Source organism: Paramormyrops kingsleyae, chromosome 3, assembly GCF_048594095.1.
Source record: "Paramormyrops kingsleyae isolate MSU_618 chromosome 3, PKINGS_0.4, whole genome shotgun sequence".
NCBI lineage: Eukaryota > Metazoa > Chordata > Actinopteri > Osteoglossiformes > Mormyridae > Paramormyrops > Paramormyrops kingsleyae.
This window is the reverse complement of record NC_132799.1, coordinates 30,504,005-30,519,040: the sequence shown is the minus strand read 5'-3', so window position 1 is coordinate 30,519,040 and position 15,036 is coordinate 30,504,005. Positions and strand designations below refer to the sequence as shown.

The following is a 15,036-nucleotide window of genomic DNA, read 5'->3' as shown; positions in this document are numbered from 1 at the left end:
AATACAAGCCAGTGACTAGAGGCACATTCTCTTAATAATGTACTACCACACCCCAAATGCTAAAAATAGTTCAGACATAAAAACTGAGATGTTGTGGAGAGAAAAATTCATAGCCTAAGAGTGAGTCACTGCTGTGAGCCAGTCATGAGTAAAGGGTACAAGTCCAATGGTACGGCTGCTTTAAAAAAATAATAATAATAAATTACATAATTTAAGTGCACTGGCCAATCCAAGAGAAGCGGGCTTCCGCGTGTGAAGCCAATCTGTCATTAAGACTGCAGGCAACCGTGCATCTCTTAATCACCACACACGACAGAAAGCGGCAGCACCGGCCAGCAGGTGGCGTGCCGGTTAAACTGCTCCTGTAAACAGAACCAGTTTGTCTGAGTCAGGGGAAGGGCAAGGCACCAAAAGCTGGTTAATGCCACCAGATAAATAAAGTGAGCCAGAGACTTCTGCTAAGAAACAAAGATAGAATATTCATACAGAAGCTGAACTGGATGAATTAATTTGTCTAATTACAGGCTTTATACGCTTCCTATAAGGCTGGTGGTGAAACAAAATTCCCCTAATCACTCTCCTGTCTATTACTCAGATCACACAAAAAAATCCTCTGTAACAAGCCAAACCGGGTGAGAACACAGTGGATCAGGAGTAGTGTGTGATGAGACACATCCCATAGGGGTCGCATTCTTTCTGTGGCCGGGGGGGGGAGGGGGGGGGGGGTCATAGCGATCGAAATGCTCAGGTCAGGCTGATGGACTGAAGCAGGCAGCAATACAAACAAGGAGCAGGAAGGTGAGGACTTGGATTTTTTTTATTATTAAAAAAAGATAATTACTACAGAGTTGGTTGCAGGGGCACACTTTTTTCACCATCTTCCCTGAAGCATGGAGAGAACGTCGGAATTTTAAGAAGTCAGTGTTAATCATTGGAACGAACACTGCGCATGTGCACAGAGTGCAGGTCAGTGTGCACAGGCTCTCACACACGGGCCAGAAAACATGGAAAAGCATGGCTGAGCTACACCGTTCGAGTGAGGCGTAGCGGATTGGATGCAAGCAGGAATGGACAGGAATGAAGGGCCGGAGGTCATGTGACAGCACAGAAAACACTGTGATACGCTACAGCTTCACTGAAGAGTGTTTGCTTGAAAATATTTCACACCAGCTGAGGCCACAAAACTGCTTCATAGGTGGACAGGTTGTTTGATGTGTACTGGGGGGGGGGGGGTCATCTTTGCTTTTATATGTACCAGAGTGTACGAGGCATGACATGGAAGATTATTTGATCCATTCAGCCCCCACATGAATCAGAGGGTTTAAAATGGGGATGCAGCAATTTGGGGGGGGGGCACCAGTGGGAAGGTAATTAGAACCAAGAACATTGTGCCGCCTCAGCTGGTGTGATGAGATCGGCGAGGCTGACAGAGGCGCCGATCTACTGGGGATACTGCTGTCGAGACTGCGGCACTGGGGGAAACCTGCACAATCACGGCTGTGTTAGGAAACTTTAGGGATGATGCCTTTAATAGGGAGGTTGGATGAGGGTGACAAGTTCAGCATGGGATGGATGAGAGTGAAAATGCTGAGGGCAGAGAGGTTAGACACTGAGTGGCAGGTGGTCAGGATGCTTCTGGGCTGTGGCTTCCTAATGGGGGTTTTAGACCCAACAGGGGTTCGAGGGGGGTTGCTGTTTAGCTGTTAGGCCATACTGTTCTAGTGAATCATACCCAGAAAAATATAGTGGTCAAATTAACCCCCTAGTAAGGAAGGAAAGCTGAACTGGAGCCATAACACTATCCAGTTATGTTCTTGATCTGTATAACCACTAAATAAGATTAATTTTGGAGAAGATCTAAACATGAGTTCAAAATCAGATGCAGTAGTTTTATCCTCTATGCGGAAACCTTGAGCTCAGTCGCATCACGGGCTTTTAAAATCCACTTTCCGCCCCCAAACAAAGAATTAGAGGCCGCCTTAATTCAGCGGGGAAAAACGGACACTGTTCCGTGTCAAACGCCCAAGCAGCACTTCAGTCAGACGTTTAGCACTGCGTTTGGACCGAAAGCGTATGAATGTCACCTGTGGGTTTCAGACTGAATAGGTGCTACTGTGACTCTACATGAGGAAAATGGATTTCAAAAGTCTGCCACCACACCCTCGGCAAGTCGGATTTGGTACAGCAAGATCTAAAGTAATTCAGCAGTAACAGTACATATCATTGCATAAACATATGAGTAAAAAGACTTAAGTTACTGTACATTTGACCAGTAAAGTCATAAAAAAAAGATTTAAAAAAGAGAAATATCAGAAAGTTAACAAAAAGAAGATGGGGAATTAAAATAAATGAAAGAAGGAAAAATACAAGGAAAAGCGTTACACACAAAGAGCCAAGCAGGGCGTACTCAGAAATCGGGTCCTTCTGCCACCTGGCTTGAAGGTCACTCTCTCCGACCCACAGCTGAACTTAACGCAGCCTGTGGCACAAGAACAGGGGAAAGAGAAGGGAGGAGAGAGAGACGTATACCAATACACAGTAAGAATGGCACAACATTGAGAGAGCCATGAACAGCAGACAGAAAGGTGGAGGAAGGAGACACGAGAGTGAGGTGCAGAGCTGCTGAGCATGGAGGTGGTGCAACATCGCCCCCCTGAGGCTAGACTACCTCAGTACTGGCAAGACAAGGAGGACCAGTCACGTTTCCATAGGAAATGAAGAGGCGAGCTGGGGAGGGTGAGGATGCTTCCCAGCAACTGACCAACTGACAACCTGAACTATTCACCCCGAATGCATCGCAGAGGTACAATGAAGACCCACTTCCCCAGTGACTGGCATATGCATGGAGTTTAAACAACTAGTAATAAACAGCAGTTATCCACACGTTTCTGATTAAAGAATTGAAACCTAATATTCTATACCAGAAATACAAATACTGTTGACGGCAACTTCAAAAGATACATACTGCAGCCTGATTAACCTGTGCTGTGATGTTATGTAAACCAAAACACACCAGAAATTTAAAATAGCTAGTTAGATATACAGCGAACTGTACAAACATAAAATATCAGTTAGTGGATTGCAAATATGAGGACTCCAGTACAACTAGACCAGCTACACCAAAGCTTTTAAAACACTTAACTTATGTCTGGCTTACCAAATAAATTACACCAAGGGGATGTGGAGTGAGCAGAGGTGGAGTAAAATCCAGTACAACCACATGGCCCTTGGAGACCTCAGAGTCACAGATCCAGACGCAGTAACAAATCCAGAAAACTAATAGTTACTACTGGTTACTCATTACCAACTTAAGTTATGTTAAAACGAAATAGAAAAATCAGCTAAAATTGTGTTCAAGGGCTCAGAGAGCTGATGCCTGGCCGCCGATGAGGTTAAGAGACGGGAGAGTGGGTGACGCTGGTTCCCAAATGAGAACCCATTCGCCTGCATGTCTGTGTTCCCAGATGCTACAGAAGGCAGGCAGAGGAGAAACTGCAAAGCAGAACTACTGAGAAACTGGCAACGGCGGTAGAAATGCACTGCTCAGCAGATGTAGTCGGATGTCTAACCCAGCTGGAGCGCTCTCTGAAGGACCAAGGCGGGAAGGGGCGTACCTTGTGTGGGGCCGCAGAGGCTGGGCACAGACAGAGCAGCCTCGCTGGTGCAGGTGGAGCACAGGTTCTCGCTGGAGGGCGAGGTCTTCAGCGGCTGCAGCAGGGGGCTGCTCCCCATCTCCTGCTGCTCCCCTGGAGGCTGCAGCGTCTGCTGGGGCTGGAGCACCGAAGGGGCACTCAGCGCAGCCGAGGGGCCTACTGGGAAAGGGGGGGGGGGGAACCAGACACTGAGCTTGGGCAACAGACAATAGCATTGGGGTCTAAATTGTCCCAGAGCGCACACACAGACAGAGAGACAGACAGGCGTGCACACAGACAGAGAGACAGACACACATGCACACAGACAGAGAGACAGACACACATGCACACAGACAGAGACAGACACACATGCACACAGACAGAGACAAAGGCACTCAGGTGCCGTACCTGGTTGTGAGGGGCTCCGGCTACCCTGGGAGTTGGCCCGGCTGCCCTTATTGCCCTTGCCCTTGGTGGGTCGCCTCCTGCGGCTAGCTAATGCCACAGCGGGGGGCACAACCACAGCCGGGGGCGGCACCTTTCCCAGCCTGGCAAAGAGGGCATCAATCTCCTCTTTCTGCCTCGTGTGTAGGGCTTGGATCTCCTTCATGTGTCTGCAGATGGAACGAAACATTCAACCCCGAACTCAGCCAGTTACAATCAGACCCCTCCACCCCCCACAAGAGGCGATACCCATGAAGAAGAAGAGCATACTTGTCTCGCAGCCGGTTGACCTCCCTCTTGAAGTCCTCGTCCTCAAATTCAGAGTCATTGTCACTGCTGACATAGGAGTTTAGGCTGTTCATGAGGCTAGGAGGAGAACCTTTGGTCTCCGGGCTCAGTGCTGGCCCGTTGGGCTGTCTCTGCTCGTCCTGGGCCCGGCTCACAGAGAAGCGGCCTACTTTCGTGCCAGCCTCAGTCGTGACCTGGAAGCGGCCAATGATGGCGGGCTGAACGACCTCGCTGGACGGGCCCCCCCGGCAGGGAAGGCCATCCACCGTGTCCCCAGCAGGCCCCATCAGAGGGCCAGTGGCCTTGTGCAGCGTGCTCTCGGGGCTGGAAAGCACTGACGAGGAGGACGAGGATGAAGAACGGGAGGTGGTGGAGGATGAGGTGGAAGAGGAGTCGTCCGATAAATTAGGGTGGGCTGGACTGAGCGAGACTTCATCAGCAGCCACAGACGACACCTGCGTGGACAAGCAGGGAGATGGACCTGAGTACTGAATTGAGTTGAACAGCATGAGCCAGGCCACCGTTCAACGAACAGGGGGCTCTCACGGTGCCATTGCTGGAAGTTACAAATACTCATCCTTAAATGAGTTATAATAGTTTTCATTTTTAAATTTATATATAATTAGGGATTACCAAGTGTACTTTTTGTTTAATTGTAGCTTATTTTCATATTTTATTTCAGGTTTCCACAAATTTAAATTTAAAGTTTTCTTAGAATTACTTTAACTTCAAGTCAACAACATCTTCTGAACAACCAACCATTCTACTGCTAATGTTTGTTGCCGGAAATTGCATGACTGTGCGCTTAATTACACACCTGTGTTAGCAATGGGCGTGGTTTGATTAGTTAAATCCTAATCCGGGTGTGTCTTAACCTGGTCCTGGGGGACCCCCAGGAGCAAAAATGTGGACCACCAAGGGGTCCCCAAGGGCTGCGTTGAGAAACACTACTCTAACAGGGGTGTACACTTTTGGCAATATAATCTATCGAAGCTGCAATTCTCGCCATCCTTCCGAAGGCTAATATGTAAAGCAAACTGCCAAGAAAATAAGCAGATGCTTATTTTCTGTGATGCCAGAGACCCCAGACCTCCAAAGCAACGCATCTCATGAAGTCGGAGGCTCACCTGGAACCGTCCCACAATTACCCCCCCAGCCGGGACCGCTGCTGGGGAGTGCTCCCCATCCGCCGCCAGGGGGTACGGCACTAAAAAAAAGCCAAAGTTACTCCGTTAGAGCAAATTACTAAAGACTGCAAAGATGAACATGGAAAAGAACAGCAGACCGAGTGCATAAGGTGGGACTCACCTGGCTGTCCACCAGAGGGCATTCCTGTCACTGACGACTTGGATAAAGAACAACGATACAGTGTTAGAAATCTGCTTTGTGGTCACATTATCCCAAACACAGACGTGGAACCAGGCCTATGATAAGGCCTATGGACCAGGCCTATGGACCAGGCCTATGGACCAGGCCTATGGACCAGGCCTATGGACCAGGCCTATGATAAGGCCTATGGACCAGGCCTATGATAAGGCCTATGGACCAGGCCTATGATAAAGATCCTATGGGCTCACCTGGCCTATTACTGAGCTCGGCGGGACTGTCTCGGGACTCAGGGCTCGTCTGAGCTGTGCGTCCAGGTCTTCCAGAGGCTGCTGGGACTGCGCCATGACCCAACCAACACATCATCAGTTAACACGGACGGTACATCCAATAACAGACTTCCACTCAAGATCACAATCCCATCCGCAGCCAACAAGCTTTCTAATAGCAGACATTCTTGATTATCTAAAAACAAAAAACTGACCTACTTCAATTTTCCACTTTCAACTCAAAACCCCTACAACCCTTTGAGTATAAAATTAAACATACTGCTTTTGGCAACATAAGTAATATTTTAGCAGTAAAATGAATTGCTGTTAAACATCATAAGTCGTGAATCTGAAAGCAGCAGAGATCATCCAGATACATTCTGCATAAAATTAGTCCCAAAACTGTCAGTAAGATGAGCAAATTACATAAAAAAATCCACTTTATTACCTTAAACATTCAAAATTCTAGTGTAAAACATCATGATATGTATTAAAAATACTATTTTATCAATGAAAATGTCCTACCCCCTGAAAACAATGCTGTCCTACCCAATGTAAATCAACATAACAGTAGATAGGAACAATGATGTAGAATTAACATGCTTAACTTTTGACCTTGCAGGCATGTGATTTATAGACTTCCCTCTGTGAATTACATATAAAAATGGGCCTACTTCCTGTTTTTTCTTAAATACATTGTTGGCGAGCGTAGCTGGGGAAGCATATGCTGATATACGTCCTGTTTGCTCTCTCATCCCTTCTATCTCCCAAGAGAGACCTGTACCACCTGGCCACCCAGTCAGAGTGTTAACTGGAAACTATGGAGTCAGAGTTCATGCATCTCAAAGGATAAGGCCCAGAAAATATGCCTGTATCATGCACAGACTGGGCCAACAAACATTTCAGCATGCACTGCTTGTTTGGAAAGGACAAAAAAAACAGCCAGAGAAAGAGAAAGTGATTTTTTTTTTTTGCCCCCAGAAGAAGCTGGGATGAGGGGTAGCCCTCAGGAAGTGGAGAAGCACCTGAGTTAGACAGGGTCCTGGGAAGGGTGGTAGATGCTCTGTGGATGGGGTGCCAGTCTGCTCTGAGCCGACAGGCAACACCTGACAAAGAGGAAGATGAAACAAAGGAGCTTAAATAAAAGGAGAGGGGAGAAGAGGAAGACCTCACACACACGATACCCTGCAGCCTGACGTCACGCAGAGGAACCGGAGCTTCCACCCGGGGCTTAGCCCTGGAGAATACCATCAACACATGATGGTGCGCATATATTACATGTATTACGGGTTTGTATTAGACAGCGACGAGACCCCTGGCATGCAACACACACTGTAGTGCACATTAATGTCAGGAAGTTAGGAAACCAGGCATGGGCTCAGCCAGGAAGAGGTTAACCAGAGGTGTTAGGGTGGCAAACTAGAAGAGATAAATTAACGAAAACTGTTGATGGCAAAGGCCTGATCTTCACTGGTCCATAAAAAGACTGTTTCTGGCTGAGCCATGGAAGAGGTCTAACAATGACCAGCATTCAGAAACTAATGATTCATTTTTTCCTTTATTACAATAATAATCAATGTTTTACTTTAACACTCTGCTCACGGTTCAGACATTTGCTGGTAATCACCGTGCGTTTCAACATGACTCACCGGTACTCTGGCCAGAGGGGCCTTGGCTGGGGTGGCCGCCTGCCCTGGGGTCGCCATGGGGGTGGAGGATGCCGGTACAGCAGACCCCAGGGGCAGACTGGTGGGGGGCATAGGGGCCCCAGTGGCAGTGGGGGTGGAGCTGGTACCGGTTGGGGACGTGGTGCACAGAGTGGACATCTCCATGGTTGGGTCGGTGGCTGCTGTGGCCAGGCCGGAGCCGAGGTCACTGAACAGGGAACGCAACTTCTTGTCCAGGGCCTGGATATCTTCAATGCCGGGCATCTTGCCCTGGAGATCAGCCTCACACTCGCCACAGTGGGTGTGACCCTGGTTTGGCACGATGGCCGTCTGGGGCTGGGCATGAACCAGCGTGGGCTGCACGGTGGGGACCCCCGTAGAGGATACGGCGGGGGGCAGAGCCATTGAACCGGGCTGTGGAACGAGGGGCTGCTCCATGCTGACTGTGCCCTCTCCCCCAACCACAGGCAAGGGAGCGGAAGGCGGCAGGGCAACGGGCACCGAGCAGCTGACCGGTACGGGCCCGGAGAGCGAGCTCGGCGGGGAGGAGGTGGAGGGGGGCACGATAGAGGCGGGGACAGGCTGGGGCATCGCAGGAGGCGATGTCGAAGAAACTGTAGGGACTGGAGTCATAACCACAGCTGGCTGGGAGGCGGGCACCGTGGAGGGGATCACGGGCTGAGACAGCACCGTGGGGGTCTGGTGGATGGTGGGAGGGGGCGAGGAGGAAGCAGGCGGGGTCAGGGACACTGATGGCACGGGGACGGGACCAGACTCTGAAACCTGAACCTGCGGTGCCATGCCAGCAGGCAAGACCGGGGCAGCACTCACAGCCACTGCAGCATCCAAAAGCAGCGGCCCTGTGGGCGCACTCACAGCCCCAATGGGCATGCTGGGCACCAGCGCTGGCATGGTGATGTGCATGGCGGCCGGGGCTGTGCTGGGTCCCGGGTCAAACTGGCTCTGGCGCATCTCAGAGAAGGCCTGCTGAAGGCTCACCGTGGAGGCTGAGTGGGACAGGCCCGGCACAGGGGGGGCTGAGGAGAGGAGAGGGAGCGACAGGAGCTTCAGCACGGGCATAGCATGTCAGGACAGCAGCTGAGCTTCCGCTTTAAAGCTATTCATCATAAAAGACAGCCAGCTGAAAATTATTCTAAATAGCTGTGATTCAGCTAAGTAGAACTCAAGCTATAATTTGCCATATCCTATCAAATTAAAAAAATAATTTAAATTGATTAAAAAAATGAAAAAGCAGGCCGACGGGATGCCTGGCACTGACCTCTAGCAGCAGGCTCGCTGGGGGGCGGAGCAGAGGTGGCCGTGAAGAACTGCTCCCTGAGCCGGGACTCTGGCACTGGGCTGACGATGAACCTGCGACCCGCAGAATGCACCACCTGGGCAATAGCGCTGGAGGGGTCGCCTGGGGGTGAAGGGGGAGGCGTGGTTTAGGACGGAGCGCGCAGAGCTGGCGCAATGACACCAGACCATGGGGAAACGAGCTTATTGTCACCTGGGAGGAGTGGGCCGGAACTGGGGGCCGTTTGCTGGACCAGGTCACTCGCCACCTGCGGAGCGATGGGGGAGGGGTGAGCCATAGGACGGCAGCACGTGGAGTGTGGAGGTGCAGCCGGCGGTGCCCCGCCCCTACCTGTCCGCTGCCATCTTTCATCCCCTCTCGCTCCAGCCCCCTCTCGTCCGCCGTCTCGATTACCTCACGCACCTGCTCGATGAACGACTCCCGCTCACACTCCAGGATGAACTCGCTCGTGACCTGTTGCCGCAGAAACGGAATGACGTGCCTATCCGCAGACCGACAGCCAATCGGCTGCCCCTCCGAGCTTCAGAGGGCTGGCCCCCAAACCCAACACACATCTTATTCGTGCTTAGGAAGGTCCTCTTTATTTTGCCATTCAGGCTCAAGGGAAAACCAAATGAGGGGACGAGGAAGTTTCAGACGTTACCATGATCTGCGCGATTTCTTCTGGGTTGTCGCCATCCAGATCGAACTTGAAAGTCACCATTTTCCGGTTGTGCGTCTCCAACTGGCATTCGGCGACCCGGTCGCCGATGTTGGAAATCTGGTAGATGAGACCAGGAGTCGGCACATAACTTGCCAGGAAATAAACGGTCGGGAGTCTTTTCTATGTGTGACATTGTGCAGCTGTTTGGAAGCGCTATACAGGGCTGGCAATGAAATGTTAAATAATAAAAAAATACATCAGAAGTTAAACAAGATATCAGGGCAGCCCAAGCAGACTCTGGGAAAAGTGTAACGATCTAGCACTGTATGCCTGAGTGGCAGGTTTGCGCAGAAGCTCGGCCCCGGGGGGGGGGGCGGGGACACTCACATTCAGCACCACCAGCTTAGCTTTGGCCATCTTGTCGTGGCGCGAGCGGCTGCGCACCGAGCGGCGCTGATGGCGCTTGGCGGAGCGGCCCTCATGCCTACCCCCGGTGGTGGAAACACCCTCGTTACTGTCACTCATACCAGAGGCCACGTCGGAAAGCCCACTGGGTACGGGAAGAGGGGGAACATTATCAGCATTCAAAAGAAAATCGTATTCAGAATTTAAAAGAGAAACAGTATTCAGTTTTAAAAAAAGTTTACATCAACACATCATTGAATTTCCCAGAATCCTTTGTGCATGTGTGCAGTACCCGAAAAGGACAGCATGTGCTGTGCAGAGCCTCCCGCACCCATCCCTGCGAGCAATTAGTTTTTAATTTAATTTTACTTAAGGGTTCAGTGGTCATTGTTGACACAGCACACAACAACGAAATTTGTTCTCTGCATTTAACCCATATGTGACATCGTGACATAGCAGAGGACAGTTAATTCAGCGCCTGGGGAGCAGTGCTTGGGGGGTGGTACCTTGCTCAGGGTACCTCAGTGGTGTCTTGCTGGTTGGTGATTCGAACCTGCGATCTTTCAATTAACAAGGGCGCTTCCCTATCCATTAGACCACCACTGCCCACAAAGCAGAAGGTGAAGCACCCAGCCGCTCACCTCTCCATGGACGACAGGACCTGGGGCACCTGTGCTTGTGCTTGTTCAGATGGCAAAGGTTGCGTAGTTTGGGGTGGCTGCAACAGGATGTGAGGACACTGAATAAACAACAGAAAGTGAACTCCCACTGCAAACAGGCACCAAGGGATCAATAACACATTCATGGAAAGACTGTCAGAGTAAGGAAATTAGCCATAGTGCAATAAATGCTAACAAGTGACATTTTGATTAGAAGGATGGAGGGCCTCAGGGGAGGTACCTGGAGAGGGGCGTCTCCTGTCAGAAAAGGCGGCTCAGTGGAGGCGGGGCCTGTGCTGACCACGGCCAATGGCGGCTGCTGAGGTTGGGTCAGGGAGACATGTGGGACGGTGGGCGGAGCCACAGTGGCCGGCTGCTGAGGCTGGCTGGGCACCACTGTCGGCGGGATTGATGGCGGAGGGAAGCCCACCTGTGTGACAGAGAGACGTCTTATTGAGGAGGGGACGGGAAGCTGGGCCGAGGGGCACACCACCCCCTCGAAGGGCAGGCGGAGCAGGGAGAACATCACTGATGCATATGGGAGATAATGTGGAAGATCAGAGACATTAGTAGGTATCATAGCTGGGGTTCAAAGACGAGCTGGCCAGCTGCTCAGTGCTGCAGAAGCCACTGCTTTCTGAAGGACGATTCAAGCGAAACATAGTGCCTAGGAGACGCCTTGTAATGCTGCACTCCCAATAAAACACAGACACCAAGCGATGCAAACAACAGGCACGGCACACTGAAAAATAACCAGCAAACGGGTAACGCTGACACGTCTAGGGAAACAGATTCACTTCCATTCACAAAATTAGCGCAAAATTTTTTATTCATATCTCCGTTCATTTTTATGGGCAAAACGCTAATTCCAACAATCACACCCTTAACCCCTACCCAGCCCTAACCTTAACTATAAGTAACCAAACAAAATACAAAACTTGTATTTTTAGTTTTTGATTGCAAAGATTTTTTATAAAAATGAGGTTTATAAGCAACAGGATTTATCCCCAGCACCAGAGAAAGCTGGACAGCCCAATAGAGGCTGTACAGGTGCTGCAGGCTGAGGGATGAGGAGAGAACGGACAGGCTCAGCTCACTAGCAGCACCCAGCTGACAGTGGTGCCAAACAGACAGAGAAGGAAGTAAAAGCGAGTATTTCATTGCAGCTGTGCATCGGCGCAGCAGCCTACTCAGCTGGGCATCTGACCCATAGTAAAACAGCCTGGTTTCGAGGTCTCAAGGACGGGTTCCTCCTGTTAAACTTATTGTGCGTTCTACAGATTCCGAGGTCTGTTGTCAGGTGTTTGTATGTCCTGCAACAGTTACCACATTGCACAGGTCACACTAAAGGTGATGATACACAGGGAAACTTGTTGCCGGGCAACTGCCAACCAGATGAGACAAAGGGCAAGTCATCTGGATCTAGATGATTGCAAAATGCCAATCAAAGGTCTTCAAAAATAGAAATCTGTTGCCTAATATCAACGGGAAAGTGTGAAAGCAACAACGGTCAACGACACTCCCCGGCAACATTGCTCAAAAAGTTACCCTGTGATTAGTCACCCTGAGAGATGCACGCCTGACCTGGGGCACTGCAGAAGCCATACGAATGGCTCTCCAGCAGGTGGCCAGCACTCACCTGTGTGGGCAGAGCACTGGGCAGCATCTGGCTCTGCGAGGAGCTCTGCACCGCGGTGGGGACAGGCTGCTGCTGCAGGGGAACAGGAGCTGCAGGCTGGGAGGACAGAGGGGGCACAGGAGTTTGCTGTGGAGGAACCTTGGGGGAGGGGGGCAGGGTGGGACAGACAAAAGCCAGACTTGGTCACCTTTTCCATCCGCAGAGACTCACCATGAGACTCACTCAATACACTGTGACTTCAAACCTCAGCACAGTTCTAAACAACATTTGTAATTAACACCCAAATAAACTGGGTTGAACTTTTTTCCTCCTCCATACACTGGCCTATAGAAGTGGCTTTCATTCTCTCTCATGTTAAAGACAGAGAAGCAACGAGCAAAAAGTACAGCTGAACATTTACTCAACAGCTGCAAGCAACTTACCTTCTGGGCCAACAACATTAACCGAAATGCCCACGAGGCTCATCCCTGCATTCTCCAGAGCACACTTACAGACAGATAAGCCTGCCGCGTGCTCGAGAAACAAACGGGGTAAAGTGTAGGAGCGAGTGGCAAGGCCTTGAGTCAAAGCAAGAGTAAAGGTGCCTTTTGGAAGGAATGTTCTCTACCTGCGGAGGGATGGACGGGACGTAGTAACCTCCGTACTACAAGAAACAAACACAACACAGTGTGAGTGAGAGGCCTTGCTCGACTCCACAGCTTTCATACGCAGGAGGGGAGTTGGGCTTGGGGGGGGGGTGGAATTTCAGCAGTACTGACCACAGCAGAGATAACAGAAAGGGGAGGATATAAAAAAGAATCATCTCTGCCACCCAACAAACACCCCCCCCCCTCAAAGCAATCATGTATTATCATCCCCTGCGCAGTCTTTGACCAGGGCAAGATCACACCTGCGTAGAAATGCGCTACCAGAAAGCATGGCTCACCTGCTGAGGGGGGATGGGACCGGGCAAGGAGCTGGGAGCCATGGGGAGACCACTGGCAGGCTGGACTCCGGCGGTCTGAGACTGCTATTGGACCCCAGAAAGAGGCAGGCGAAAGGAAAGGGACAACAGGCAGAATGGCCAATCAATGCCACAACACAGAAGACAATCTAGGTACAGTATATGCATACTGGACACACACACACACACACACACACACACACACACACACACACACACACACACACACACACACACACACACACACACACACACACACACACACACACACACACACACACACACACACACACACACACACTGCATTCTGCCATCCGCAACAGGTTGCTCAGACCAGAGCACCCATGTATGCACATACGTTTAAAGCATAAAAACATACAAGTAACTAGATGAAGCTGTTAGTTGATCATGAGCAGGCGCCATGCAAGTGAAATGTCTAACGTGATTTTGCTGCCTTTGCGAGAGTTACTGCTCGCACTGAACGGACGACACTGTTGTGTCCATGAACGTGTTTGGATGGGCTGACACCTAGAACAAAGAGGACGGGCGGGGGGCGGGGGGGGGTTTGTGTCACAAACAGCTCCCCAGCTGCGACAAACCGTTTCTACTGAACCAACCCTTAGAAGGCTGCAAGCAAGTATACTTGTTTGCCAACTCTGACCCAGAGAGTGTAATTCATACAAGTATAATTGCTCCAGGCTCAACACCTACCTCCATCCAATCTGATACCCAAAGACATGGCCATTAGAAGCATGAAGGTTTGGAAGGAGTAAGAACTAAGAGAGAAGAAAGCAAATGAGAGTGGGGGGGGGGGGGGGGGTGCAGAGACGTGTGACTGCAGAGTGATGCTGACGGTCCAGCATTCTAAGGGTTAAACCACAAATCTCTGAACCTGTGTAGGTAAGGACCCCCCCCCCCCCCCCAACGCATTTACAGCAGGTCCCCGGGAAAATCTGACTCACGTGGCGAGTCATCGCCCTGCTTTGCTGCAATAATTCAGTGTCCAAGACAAAGACACAACACCAAAAAAAAAAAACAAAAGAAAAAACAAAAAAAAATGCATCTTAACCATTTCCAGCCAACTTAAATTCTTTAATTCTTCACTCTATCAATAATGTCAGAAGGATAAGTCAAAGGCAGAAAATGTGACCCACCCAGCAAAACAATTTATTAAGGAATCTACCCATTAAAGCAATTTGACTAATATGACAGTTAAACCAGTTTCAAACCCACACCTTGCACTTTAAACCACTGTCCGATTAAACCAGTCTGAGTCAGTCTGGCCATGATTTAGCCTCCAAATAAAAGATGATCAAATATATTTATAGAGTGTGTGTGTGTGTGTGTGTGTGTGTGTGTGTGTGTGTGTGTGTGTGTGTGTGTGTGTGTGTGTGTGTGTGTGTGTGTGTGTGTGTGTGTGTGTGTGTGTGTGTGTGTGTGTGTGTGTGTGTGTGTGTGTTAGTGCACGTGCGCATATGTCAGGGTTGGGGCCATTCCAGGATGCACTCATCAATTCCAGTCCAAATCAGGAAATGGAACTCGAGTTGGAGCGGGAAAAAACACTATGCGGGAACAGAATTGGAACTGAATTCAAATTTCAGTGAAATTTTAATTCCAACTCTAGTTTCCTGATTTGGACCAGAACTGACAAATGCATTCCGGAATGGCCCCAACCCTGGTATATGTATGCGTGTGTGTGTGTGTGTATGTGTGTATGTATATCTATCTATATCTATCTATCTATATCTATCTATCTTTCTTTATCTATCTATCTATAACTATCTATGTATATCTATATATGAC

At 49.9% G+C, this 15,036-nt stretch overlaps 1 protein-coding gene across 5 annotated transcripts in view; it reads right to left on the bottom strand.

The window, feature by feature from the left end:
* The window catches only part of wnk1b (WNK lysine deficient protein kinase 1b), a 66,955-nt gene that overhangs the window by 6,346 nt on the left and 45,573 nt on the right, over positions 1 to 15,036 (bottom strand). For 2 of the 5 annotated variants that reach the window (XM_072710127.1, XM_072710128.1), the window contains 20 exons: positions 13,216 to 13,299; positions 12,898 to 12,933; positions 12,291 to 12,428; positions 10,893 to 11,081; positions 10,634 to 10,731; positions 9,975 to 10,137; positions 9,588 to 9,704; positions 9,275 to 9,397; positions 9,137 to 9,191; positions 8,906 to 9,046; positions 7,609 to 8,663; positions 6,985 to 7,065; positions 5,942 to 6,028; positions 5,673 to 5,709; positions 5,492 to 5,571; positions 4,347 to 4,819; positions 4,041 to 4,246; positions 3,615 to 3,812; positions 2,387 to 2,479; positions 842 to 883 (listed from right to left, as the gene is read on the bottom strand). In XM_072710127.1, the coding sequence (XP_072566228.1) occupies positions 842 to 883; positions 2,387 to 2,479; positions 3,615 to 3,812; positions 4,041 to 4,246; positions 4,347 to 4,819; positions 5,492 to 5,571; positions 5,673 to 5,709; positions 5,942 to 6,028; positions 6,985 to 7,065; positions 7,609 to 8,663; positions 8,906 to 9,046; positions 9,137 to 9,191; positions 9,275 to 9,397; positions 9,588 to 9,704; positions 9,975 to 10,137; positions 10,634 to 10,731; positions 10,893 to 11,081; positions 12,291 to 12,428; positions 12,898 to 12,933; positions 13,216 to 13,299 (3,496 nt within the window). The remainder of the gene's footprint in view (positions 1 to 841; positions 884 to 2,386; positions 2,480 to 3,614; positions 3,813 to 4,040; positions 4,247 to 4,346; positions 4,820 to 5,491; positions 5,572 to 5,672; positions 5,710 to 5,941; positions 6,029 to 6,984; positions 7,066 to 7,608; positions 8,664 to 8,905; positions 9,047 to 9,136; positions 9,192 to 9,274; positions 9,398 to 9,587; positions 9,705 to 9,974; positions 10,138 to 10,633; positions 10,732 to 10,892; positions 11,082 to 12,290; positions 12,429 to 12,897; positions 12,934 to 13,215; positions 13,300 to 15,036) is intronic. The other 3 variants (XM_072710124.1, XM_072710125.1, XM_072710126.1) reach the window with 3 other exon arrangements.